This window comes from Erithacus rubecula (assembly GCF_903797595.1).
Source record: "Erithacus rubecula genome assembly, chromosome: 6".
Taxonomy (NCBI): Eukaryota; Metazoa; Chordata; class Aves; order Passeriformes; family Muscicapidae; genus Erithacus; species Erithacus rubecula.
In genome coordinates this window covers 27,711,467-27,724,020 of record NC_136688.1, presented here as the reverse complement: position 1 = coordinate 27,724,020, position 12,554 = coordinate 27,711,467, and the positions used below count along the sequence as shown (strand labels likewise).

Sequence of the window (12,554 nt, the reverse complement as noted above, 5' to 3'; positions counted from 1 at the left end):
TTCTGTGCCTGCAACTCCCATTAACAGGGAATAGGCTTTTAAGTACCCTGCATGTATAATAAATATATGCTGGTTTCTAAGATGACAGCTTAATTTCATAGCTGGCATTAAACTTTCTAGCTTTGCCATAGGCTTTCATTATTCTCCATTAACCTGGCCTTGGCAACAAAAGCAAAGTTTCCAGTAAGCAGTTTGACTGGAACAGAAGGACTTGTGTCCTGGAGCTGGGATAGCATTTGATGGTCCCTTTGTTACCATGAGACAATCTTTCAGGGTGACACTGCATGCAGTTCATGCCAAGTCCCAGACTAGGGAAGCTGATGGTATGGATTTCCCAGCTGATTTTTCTGGCTTTTGAGTACCCAACTGTTAATAGTAATGTTTATTTTTAAAGGGAATTAGGTGCTGTTAGAGTGGTAGCCTGGAGGAAAGAGTCTCTTTGGGGACTGGTGCTAGTTAATACATTCTGCTTAGTAGACAGATGTCACTGAAGGAAATTTCCACAAGGCTGTTGTCAGAGTCAATGTGTTTGCTGTTCTGATCTCCTCCAGCTCAGGGAAGGCATGGTGGATCTGGAAGGGGTTCAGAGAAGAACTGTGCCATGGGGGACTCTTCAGCATGTAAATGAGATGAAGTAGGAGGAATCTGTAAAGCAGGGAGGAACATCCACAGCAGCTGCTTCTAGATGTACATTAGAACTGAGTTAAACATGATCCCCTGATGTTTCAGTTGTACCACTGCCATTGCTAATGGAGGTCTACTGAATGCAGGTGACAAAGGCAGAGTTTGCATCTTTGCATTTATCTGATACCAACTGAACAAAGCCTGTAAGATTTGTTTCACTCACCCTTTAAACAGCCTTCAAATAGAAACAACTACCAACTAGTTACGTATTCTGGTTGTAAATGTGACTATTCAATTCCCACAAATTGCTGTTAATATGTGCAGAGAATTTTTTCCATTTTTTAATGGCATAGCACAAATGTGTAAATATGTAGATATATTCTGTGTAATTTGCATACCTAACTGCAAAAGTATGTAAAATAAGGTACTAGTTCATCAAAGAAATTTATTATTATTTTCTCTTGATTTCAATAAAAGTTCTTTATTTTAGCACAGAAAGAAAACACACTTTATTTTTTTCAGACTAATTTTACTGAGAGTTTTGCAAGACTCAAAGGACTTGAGAAATCTTGGTTTGACTTTGTGCACTCTGGAAGCTTTTGGGATTTAGATAGAAAAATTCCTGGAATGTAGTTCTCTTTAGCAGAAGTTTTTCTTCCTTTTGCTTACAATATAATGATGATAGAGAATTTTGCCCCTGCTGTTTTGCTTCCCCAAGCTGCCTGAGTGATTTGCCTCACCTGATGGCCAAGAGGTGAATTGCTGTCAGCAGACTGGGTAAGTGGGGCCCTTGATGTAAGTGGTTTGTTAGGGAGCCAGCAAGCCTCTGGTTCAATGACTTCTCTGTCCATGTACTTCTTGGGAACAGTAATTTTTTTTTCTCTTCTTTCTTTTTGTCAGATGTGAAATCTGTCAGCAAAGTGAAGTCAGCTTAAATATCAGCTGGGGCTTGAGTTCCCTTTTAATTTTTGTTGACTTTATTCCCCCCTGCGCCTTCCCAATCAAGTTTCTGTCTGCTTGAGTCAGACTTACAGACACTTAAAAGTTTTTATTCTGTGTTTCTATTGTATGAGTTTGTATGTGGCAAAGTTCAGGTGCCCTTCACATTGCCAGCCTTGACAGTGGTCTGAAATGCTGAGCAGAGTGAGACTTTTTGGGGTCTCTGAGACTCTTTCAGCTGCTACAGTTCAATTAGAAACCAGTAAAAATGCTTCTGGTACCCAGGCATGCTGTGCTCAGGGGATGCTGTGCAGACCTGCTGGAGTTTCTTGTTGTATCTACTGTTACCAAGCTGTGAATCAGCACCCCTTTTGTTCCCCAAATATGGAACAAAAATTACTCTCTACAGCATAATTTATCACCAAAATACAAGATATAAGTAATGGTGTACCAACAGGCAGGCAAAATACAAGGAACCTGAGGATGTGTTAGTTGTGTGCTGAGCCAGTCCTGGGAGCAGGATGCTGAGGTTATGTAGTGTCTGTTGGCTGATGATGGAGACATTCTACAAATTTGGGGTGAACCTATGATGTCATTGAAAGCATTTTCTGTATTGAGGTGTTTGTTGGCTGTGGCAAGGAATTGCAGTTCTTGTGGCCTATTTATAAAAATAAAATTAAAAGCACAGTAAACTGCAAGAGAGAGGAAGGCTAGTGAAGAAGAGGACAGCTGTTTTTCCTGCTTCTGTTTTTCATCACTCTTCTAAGGATAAAAGTTAGGAGTTACACTGTTGGTTTTTGTTACCCTAGACTTAGATCTGCTTTTTTTTTTTCTTATCTGTGATAACTTCTAGTAGTTTACAAAGTTGAGATAATTTTTCCACTTGTCAAAAGGCCAGAATACTTGAAGAGTTATAACTGAGAATTTTCTGCTGTTGAGCCAAATAAGCCCTGTCACCTTGCAGGTACTCTGTGCTTCCCTTCCCCCTCAGATGGCTGGTCCATATGAGAGGCAGCAGGCTGGCACTGTCCATGCACCCAACACTCCTTTGTGGGCAGTGCTCAGGCTCTGTGTGCCAGGCTGGCTGCAGAAGCCACCTCTGGGTTTATTCCTGTTCTTTGGTGCATACTGTTCTCTTTGACAATATCTTTATTAATAGCCTTTCCTGTGTAATAGGTTATTAAGTGACAGGGCCTTACCTGCCACTCAGTAGAAAGCAGTGCTGGGTGCTCTGTGTTTTCCAGGTGAGGACAACAGTGGAGAGTGCTGGAGAGGTGATGGCAGTGGGGGTTGAAAGGGATACCCTCTTCTGTTCCCTGCTGAGGTGTGTGCAGATGCTGTCTGCACTGGATAAGGCTGTGTTAAAACATAACCTGCTCCTCTTGGGATCATGGTGAGGTGCTATTGAGAGGGAGGAGTGTTTTGCAGTCTGGAGAAAGAGACAGAGGGGCAGGGCAGTGTGTTTGCCTCTGTTTAACTGGAAAATACAAGTCACAGTTTAGGATCTCTCAGCTTGCAAAAACATAATCTGGGAAATGCATACCTCATGGCTGCATTAATAGTGAATTATTTTTACCTGATAGTTCATTTCTAAAACCCATGTGATCAGGAAGAGTTTTTCCTGCTATTTCTGGCATCCTGAGCAGACAATGTCTGTAGACCATAATCTTGTGTCATAATCTTGCTAAATGTAGGAGAAAGCTCTCAACCCAGAATTCCCTCAGTCCCTGAGGATTTGGACATACTGATGTTTGATGAGAGGGAAACAGGCACAAAGGGCTCCTCATGTGACAGATATCTGTATCCCGCTGACCTGAGGCAAGTAATCTTGATGTGACTCTTTTCCCTCCAACCTCTCTTCTGTGTTGCAGAAAAAGTTCACTCCTGTGAGCAGGAGAGGCAGAGCGCCTTGGAGGAGGCCAGGCAGAACCCGCGCGAGGGCATCGTCATCCCCGAGTGCGCTCCTGGAGGACTCTACAAGCCCGTGCAGTGCCACCAGTCCACTGGCTACTGCTGGTGTGTCCTGGTGGACACGGGGCGTCCCCTGCCCGGCACTTCCACCCGGTGAGAGCTATGGGCAGGCAAGGATGGGATAGGAAAAATACTACTGCAACATGGAATCAGTTCCTCACCCTAGAGCAGTCCGCTCTGCTCTGCTTTCCCTAGAAAGCAATGCTGTATGTGGTGCTCCCTCTCTGCAGGAGCTGGTGGACATTAACTCCTGTCCATACTTTTCTGTATGTTAAGTATTCATGCAAATCTTCTGGCTTGGTTTTGTGAGGTAGGAGGAATGGGGGCTTTGCTTAAGAATATAGATCATGGGCACAAGCAGTGGAAAGACAAGTGTCTTTGTTGCATTATCATCTGCTTCATACTTCCATGTTGCAGCCACTTGAAACCTGACCAGTAGAGAATTACAAGACTGCTTTTTTTTGCATGGGTAGATTTTAAACCAGAGATATTTATTACTTTTTTTCCAGTTACTTTCTATCTTGAAACTACCTGAGGAATCTTTTTTCACTTGGAGTCTGGAAACAAATTGTGGGTCTGGCAAGTTGCAAAAACATGCCAGAAAGAGCTGGGACTTAAACTCAGCTAGATAATAGTTATTCTGCAAAGCATAGACAGCTTTGAAAAAAAATCTCAGCCTATGCCCACAAGAATTGGAAGAGGGCCCTGTGCTGTTTGTGGGCTTCAGCTGATAGCTGGTGCTGGACTTCAATGTTCTTCTTTCTCTTTCTACTTCTGCTGCTGTTGCTGACTGTCTATAAACAGTAAGATGCTTGAGAGTGGTATTTCTTCTGGAGGTTTGTTTCCCCTGCAGTAAGCAGACAAGGTACAACCCATTAACCCTGAGATAAGCTCAGCTGATCAAGACATAGTGTTAACAATGGACTATTCTGGATTTGATCCCTATATGGGCCACTCACTTCAGAGCTGGGCTTCATGATCCTTGCTGGTCCCTTCCAGACCAGAATAGTAGTGGTTAGTAACCATGTGATGATACTAAGTCTATGTTACATAGTTTAGCTTGTGCTGTTCTCCTTTTTCAGGTATGAGACCCCAGTGTGCGAAAGCGATGCCAGATCGAAGAGCACAGAGATTGATGATCCCTTCAAGGACAGAGAACTTCCAGGTTAGAAGATCCTGTCTCTGCCTTTTACCTTGTCTCACCTTGGGACTCTTAAGAGGCCAAGAATATTGTTGAGGAGATAGGGGATTTTCCTCACAGTGCATGGTTTGCCACAGGGTTTATTCTGTGGGGTATTTTTTTTTAAGATCACCTCTGCAGTAAGCTGCAGTTTCAGCAGAAAACTGGAAAGGGCTGGGTGTGTCCTGAGTGTGTTTATTGCCTGTCTGCCCTTTGAAAACATTTCTGGGATGAGAATTTTCAGGAGAGAAACCAGGATGCCTGAAGATACCCTGGGGGAAGAATGGGCTCAACACTGAATATTCCTTAAAGCCTGACCAGGATAAGATCCTTTCTCTTTGGTGAGGCTTTTCAGCAGCTGATGCTCCCTGAGTCACAAAAGAGGAACTGCCAATTGTCAGTGGACTGATTTGCTCCCTTACACTGGCTTCATGGACCAGGCAGGACAGAGCTCACAGTGTAATAACATCCCTTACCTAATGGTGGCTCCTCTCTTAGCTTAACTTTATTCCTTATTTTCTGCCTGGGATACCTTTTATTTCCCACTGCTCCTTGTTTTATATTCTGCCATCCAAACTGGCCTTGAGCACTTCCAGGCTCTGCAGGCAATGTGCTTCTTGGCCTGTGTGAAGAGACCCTGCAGAGGCCCAGGTGGGAAAGACATAAGTTCAGATCCTTGCACACCTACACATACTCTTTTCACAACCTGTCATGACTGAGGCCAAAAGTAAAAAAAGAAAGAAGGAAAGAACATGCAGCTTGTACATAGCAAATGGCAAACTGCTAATTCCTGCAGATGGCAAGATGCTGAGAGCCCAGGGAGATGACTTCTAGCAAATATTTTTCAGCCTTTTCATTACCTCAACAAAAAGCTTCTTTAAGTGAGTGGTCTCCTCTGGCTGCAATAGCAGCTTACCCATTACAATGCTGACATTTTCTGGACCATATGCCAAATGAGTGCTGAGAGGTGTGCATGTGTGCAGTGCACATAATACTGACACAGGCTAGGGACTGTTGGTTAGCTATTGCAGAGGACAGAGCCTGTAATACTGCAAAGGAGGGACTTTAGTCAGATCCATTTGCAAGCTGCTTTCAACTGTCAGGGCTGTACTGTATTTGTGGTACATATTCTTCTTTGCTTGTTCAAGAAAAGCAGAAAGTGTTGACATTGCTCTGTGTTGCTGTGGGAGGCTGTTTGCTGATATCTGCTGCCCTAATCAGCTGAATAATTGGTAATGCATGGTGGTTTGGGGAAGAGGTGAGGGATGGAGTGGTGGCTTCTCTGTCACATCAAGAGAAGACAATTGGATTAGGAGGTGATGGGGTTTGGACAACAGTTTTGACAATAGTATATTGAAGTTAAGCACACCTGATCTTGGTTCCTTGTTTCTTAGCTTGTTCCAGCCTATAACAGTTGTCATAATGTTCATGGGGTAGTAAATGAAGCTTACTTTAAGCAGCTAGGAAACAGCATAGATTGCCTTTTAAAGGTGAGGAGATGGAGAGTTTCATTGTAAAAGGCTGGCACTGTTTAGGACAGGAGGCTCTGTCAGTCTGTGGTTATAATTGTGGAGAGCTAGATGGTCTCAGCACTAAGTAATGGAAATGGTTACCAAGCTAATCTTCAACCCACATTGTCCTGCTTAAGCCAGCAGTGACTGGGGGTGACTACCACATACCAGCTCAGCCTGACGTATTTCCTATGTAGAGCAATGTGCAAAGAATGAGTTATTGTGGTAGGCACTGGCAGGCAATGCTTTCTGTGCCTGAAGAGGAGAGTGCAAGCAGCAGACCTTGCCTTGTGCTCTGGGATACTTTAATCTGTCAATTAAGGCCTCAGAACAGCCACATTTGCCTCAGAAGATGATCCAGGAGGTAATGAATTGTTTTGTAAACTTCTCTGCAAGTGTCACCATGGGAACTCCTGTCTGGCAGGCACTTGCAGCACATCCCTGTGGGTAGAGAGCTGGGTGAGACCACAAAGCCAACCACACAGTCCTGCCAGATATTGTTGATGACCCTGCATGTGCTTGCACAAATGCTGCAGGACAAACTGCCATGCAGAGAAACCCACTGAGGGATTCTTCTGCCTTTCCTTAGGGACTGTGTTGATGGTTGTTGCTCTCTTAAAAACAAAGGAGGTTCTGACTGATCCTTGCTGAATTGGTGTAGGAGACTAAGCCTCAGTGTTCTTGCATTAAACCTCCTCTTTTCTTTCTGCAGGCTGCCCAGAAGGGAAGAAAGTTGAATTTATTACCAGCTTACTTGATGCTCTGACTACGGACATGGTACAGGCTATTAACTCAGCAGCACCTACTGGGGGTGGGAGGTGAGTCCAGAAAGCATGGCTGAATGCCACCCAGGTGACTGCAGAGCTCTGGGTGCCCCTGGGCTGGGGGCAGGCTGGAAAGGTGTTGCTCTGACTGGTTTGGGTTCCTCTGGGTTTCTGGGAGAGGATCTGAGCTGCTTTGTCCTGTCATCCTAGCTCTGCTTGCCTCTCACCCCTCCTCCCTGGCAGCTGCTGCACCATAAAGGTTAGTAGAGCCCATTTGAAGTGTGAAATGAGAGCTCAGTGGGAGGAAGTGGCTTGTTCTTTTGTCCCTTGGTGCATGAAAAGACCTAATAAAATGCAAATGGATTGAAGGAGACCGTGTGGCCTAGTGGCTACCACAGGGAGTGAAGAATGTGAACCAAATTCTTGGCAGGACCAGAGCTGTGGCTTTGCTGTGAGGCTGCAGCCAGCCTGCTTTGAGGAGATGAGCTGTTTTTCATGGCCCTCCCCTCTGACCATCTGTGTGTCCACCCCTTTTGGAAGGAGCAACAGGTCAGGCCTGTTGCAAGAGATGGGCAGAAGTCTGTGTTCCTGGGGAGCTGGAGCAAAGCTGAGGCTGTGTCTCCCCCTCCTGCTTGATAACAGCAGATCCCTGCAGTTCTGCCTCAGGACAGGCCATTGTGCTGGATTTAAAAAGTGCTACACTGCCTCAGCCAGGCAGGGCTCCTGTGGTTCTGGATTTGCTGACTATAAAAGGAGTCAGTGCTGGGGCAGCTTGCGGGGATGGCACAATGACTGATGTGCTCGTGTTCCTAGGGGTCTGGAGATGGAAGTGCCTCTGCACATACTTTACTTCTATGGGTATTCCTCCAATGTGCTGACAGTAATGTTGATCCCCTGCTTTCCTCTTCCATAATGGAGAAGGAATCCATGCCATCTTTTAACTATCCAAGACTATTCAAGGTCCTGGGTGGCATGACTGTGTCCCATGGCTTCAGTATGGACTGCTTGTGAGTTCATATGGTTTTAACTTCACATTTAGACCTTACAAATCAGACCAGTGCCTTGTACATGTGCCTGCATGCTGAATATTCTGTAACCCTTTGGATTAGTGCTATATGCCTATATGTATATATGTATTCATATAAACAGGATGAAAAATGCCCCAAGGAGGGGAAGTACATCGTTCTCTCCCAGACTTAAGCATTCCAATGTCAATTCTGTCTAATTTGCATGGTTCAAATGCAGTGGGTAGGGGTGGTGGGAAGCCCTGGAGAGTATTTGATATTTATTTGGCATCTTTGGCACTGGGACTGAAACACAGCCAATGTAATCATCACTCTTAAAATAAAGCTTAATATAAACCAATGTTGTAGAGACCAGAGATGTATGCCCCCACTGCACTTCTATAAACCAGCAGGCTTGCTTCCTAATGTTCCCCAAGCTTTGTGATTTCTCTGCTTTCAATAGGGGCCTTTCTGGTGGAATTTTTCACTGCCCAGCTCTTCACACAGTCGTCACATTGATTTATTTTCCACTTCAATGTCAGCAGCCCAGTTGTGTGGGGAAAATTAAATCTTTTAGCAGGCTGTCCTTGGTAAGGCAAAATACTGCTACCACCCAAATACTCTGCCTGCCCACAGTCATTATTAAATTCAGATAACTGCTCTGGTTTAATTTTCCATGTGCCTCAGCTAGACCAAGCATGTATGCAAAGAACATGTGTCAAACTTTTCCAACCCAACAGGCCATGATGGGACCATTTTTATTTGTTTTCAAATAATTTCTTGGAATTTTTGATATTTATATAAAAATGTTAACAGTACATATTTCATATGAGTTTGTGGAGTTGGGAAGCTGTCTCTGTGCAGTGAGTCCTGCTTTCCAAGAGTCCCAAGGTGAGGAACATCCTGAGTTCTTTCCTCAGGGATTCTGAGGTATGAACAGGTGTATTCTTTGCTGGGTAAAAAATGGCTGGACCCAGAGAGTGGCTGGTGGCTAGTCCCAAATGGTGTTCCCCAGGGCTCAGTATTGGAGCCAGTCCTGTTTAATATCATCAACAACCTGAGCAAGGGGATTAAATGCCTCCTTATCAAGTTTGCAAATGACACCATGTTGTGTGGGAACATTGACTTGGGGAAGGGAAAGAGCAAACTGCACAGGCTGGATCAATTGGCCAAGGCCAATGATAAGAGGCTCAGTAAGGTCAAGTGCCAGATCCTGCACTTGGGTCAAACAGCCCCAGGCAGGGGTTTAGGCTGGGGAATGAGTGACTGGAAGCTGCCTGGCAGGAAAGGACCTGGGGGTGCTGGCAAACAGCAGCTGAACATGAGCCAGTGTGTGCCCAGGTGGCCAAGGGCATCCTGGCTTCTATCAGGAGCAGTGTGGCCAGCAGGACCAGGGCAGTTAATATAGTCCTTGTATTCAGGGCTGGTGAGGCCCCACCTTGAACCCTTTGTTGTGTTCTGGGCCCATCAGTGCAAGAAAGACATTGAGGGGCTGGAGTGGGTCCAGAGAGGGGCAGTGGAGCTGGTGAATGTCTGGAGAGTTAGTCTGATGACACAGCTGAGGGAACTGGAGGTGTTTACACTGGAAAAAAGGAAGCTCTGGAGGGACCTTATTTCTTCCTACAACCATCTGAAAGGAGGCTGTAGTGAGGTGGAGGTTGGTCTATTCTCCCAGGCAATAAGTGACAGGATGAAAGGAAATGGCCTCAAATTGTGTCAAGGGGAGATTTAGGTTAGATATCAGGGAAAACTTTTTCACAGAAATGGCTGTCAAACATTGGAACATGCTGCCCAGGGAAGTGGTAGAATCACCATCCATGGAAGAGTTCAGAAAATGTACAGATGTGGAACTCAAAGACATAGTTTAGGGTGAACATGGTGATGATGCTGGTTGACTGGTGGGCTTGATGACCTTGGAGGTCATCCAATTCTATTGGAAGGTTTCTTCCAATTAACAATTTTATGATTCTGTATATATTTGAAATTGCCTAGGTGGCCTAACATTGACTTTGAGTGTCAGTGAAATCTCTTTTCCAAGATGAAGGGATATTTTACATATTGGACTAGTTATATGTTTAATTAATTTTCAGCCTTAACAACTAACAAAATAACTGTGTTTATGACAGTGCTTATCCTGTATTGCCCTGGCCCAGATTTACTGAGAAGTTCTTGTTGTAAAGAAAAGCTAGAAATCTGGCCACCTGATATTTCCTAATATCAGTTATGTCAATCTTAATATCAGTTTTCTTATTTGTGCAACACGTGTCACTTCTGTGGGCTCTTCTTGATCTTGATGCCATCATGATGGCACAACAGGTTCTGTATTCAAGCACACACTGTAGCCTTCCTCTCTTTGCTTCTTTCAGTGTTCAGAATTTCATGCTACTGGGCCTTTTTCAGATTTTGAGCAAATGCATCCCATTATCCAAGCTAAATTTTTAACGTATCTCCAGCAAAGCTTATGCCTGATGCAGGAGGCAGACCAGGCAAACAGCCAGCTGTACCCCCATGTCAACTATATATTGTCCTGTATATTTTAACCAAACAGAGGAGACACACATATGAAGTATTCCCATTTCTCTGTGGCAGCACAGAGATGATACAGGCATACAGTATGCAGCTTTAGTATCAATATTAAAATAAAGGACCAATGGCAGAGAAGAGCCTTTCCAAAGTGTCAAGGACTAAAAAAGCTTAACAGTGAGAGTCTGAAGGAGCTCAGACTTCCTTAGGGTATTGAAAGGGAAAAAAGAGGTTGGAAGTTGGTTTTGTAAAATCAGAGTATCTCTATAGGGACAAAGGATCTGCAGGCTCTTAAGTCTAGCAGGGAAGAACATGATTAACTGAATAAAAACAAAATTTGATCAAAAACTGATCAAAATTTCTTTTAAGCGAGGGCAGTTCTAAGCCAGAGAGAAGTCATGAGGGACATGACAGATTCCCTTTCTCTAAGGCTTTCATCTTAGGCCTGATGTGTTTCAGAAAGACTTGCTTTAGTCAAACCTGAGTTATGGTCCCAAGAATAATTTGATTCACATTCTGTGGGTATGATACACAGGAAATTAGATTAGATTACCCTGCTGCCTTCACTCTGAATCTGGATACGTGAGTGAAAACTTCTGTTTTTGCTGAGTGTCTCTGCAATTAATATCCATGTTAGCTTGGGGTTTTTTTGGTTTTTTGTTTTTGGTTTTGTTTTTTTTTTGGAGGAGGGGGGAAGGAGGAAGCAGGGTGATGATGGAGAGGCATGGGGAGAAATCAGAGATTGGTATTTGAAATACTACATAGAGCTGTGCTAAGTTGGACCCAAAAACAATCTAGTAGCAGCAAAGTGAGGCACTAGCTAGGATTTTTGCAGGTCATGTAAGCAAAACCTGATAAGTTTTTTTTTTTTTTTTTCTTTTTTTTTTTTTTCCTTTTTTCTTTTTTTTTCTTTTTTTTTTTTTTTTTTTTTAACTGGGCATGCTTAAAACAACCTTGTAATCCTTTATGAGTCCTGTCTTGTTTAAGGAAGTTCAAAGCTATGGACTTTAATTGAGTTACTCTTGCTTTACAATAATGTAAATGAGATGAGAAGTTCCCTTCCTCATGGCCCTGGTTTATATTACAGCATAATAGCCAAATAGTCTTCATTTAGAGTTTTGAAGCAGAAAATCTCTGGTAAAATTCATTCTTAATTTTAAGTTTATATAATAACTCCAAGGCACATCTTGTTACTGTATGTTTTCAAAGTAATTAAGGGAGCACTTGTAGGGAATTGGTTTATTAGCCAGTACTTGGTATCCTTACTGAAAAAAAACAAAAAGTTGAAATTGTTCACAAGTGAGTACTATATAGTAGGCCAAGCACTTAAAAATTTAGACTTAACTTTAGTACATTTTAGTTTCTTTTCTAATTCTGATATAGTCATATTACACAGGGCCTGAACTAAGCTAGATCAAAGGGAATCCCAGCCTGGGCTTCCCTTATCTGAGAAATTCTCTTTGGTCTCTGCCAATTCAGAAATGAGTTTTAGTTGCCAAAATGAGTGCATTATGGCTTGCTACATTATCAGCAAAAATATTACTGCCCTGTGGAATTCAGGATAAACAGGCAGCTTACAACAGCCTCCCTTATCATATAGCACAGCAGCTATCAATCCCTTAATTTAAAGTTACCAATTATTCCCCATGTAATAGCCCCAAAAAGTACTCCAGAAAATGGCCCTGAGGTTTCTTTTCATGCTCTGGTTGAGCAGTTTGAAGCAGGCAAGCACAGCTCAGCACATCTCCAGGGTGTTCTGAAGCCAATCCACCTTTTAATAAAGATTGACACTTTTAAACAGTGCAGGGAAGTTGATGCTCAAGTCCCATTGCATTTCAATTGAAGCTGGATACCAAGTTCTCTTTGTCCTCTTAAATTCTAGCCTAATTAAAGATACAGGAGAGTTCATGTAAGAGGAGGGTCTTTGAACAGGAGTGAAGGGAGTTGATTTTTTTAACCTTCTAAATTATTTATCCTACAATCTTTACAAAAATTATGTTTGGAATAATGTTTCATATACAACTTAGCCTGAAGAGAG

General features: G+C 43.3%; 1 protein-coding gene across 6 annotated transcripts in view; it reads left to right on the top strand.

The window, feature by feature from the left end:
* The window catches only part of SMOC1 (SPARC related modular calcium binding 1), a 125,451-nt gene that overhangs the window by 97,773 nt on the left and 15,124 nt on the right, over nt 1–12,554 (top strand). For all 6 annotated transcript variants that reach the window (XM_079309861.1, XM_079309860.1, XM_079309858.1 and 3 more), the window contains exons 8-10: nt 3,435–3,627; nt 4,617–4,699; nt 6,938–7,043. In XM_079309861.1, the coding sequence (XP_079165987.1) occupies nt 3,435–3,627; nt 4,617–4,699; nt 6,938–7,043 (382 nt within the window). The remainder of the gene's footprint in view (nt 1–3,434; nt 3,628–4,616; nt 4,700–6,937; nt 7,044–12,554) is intronic.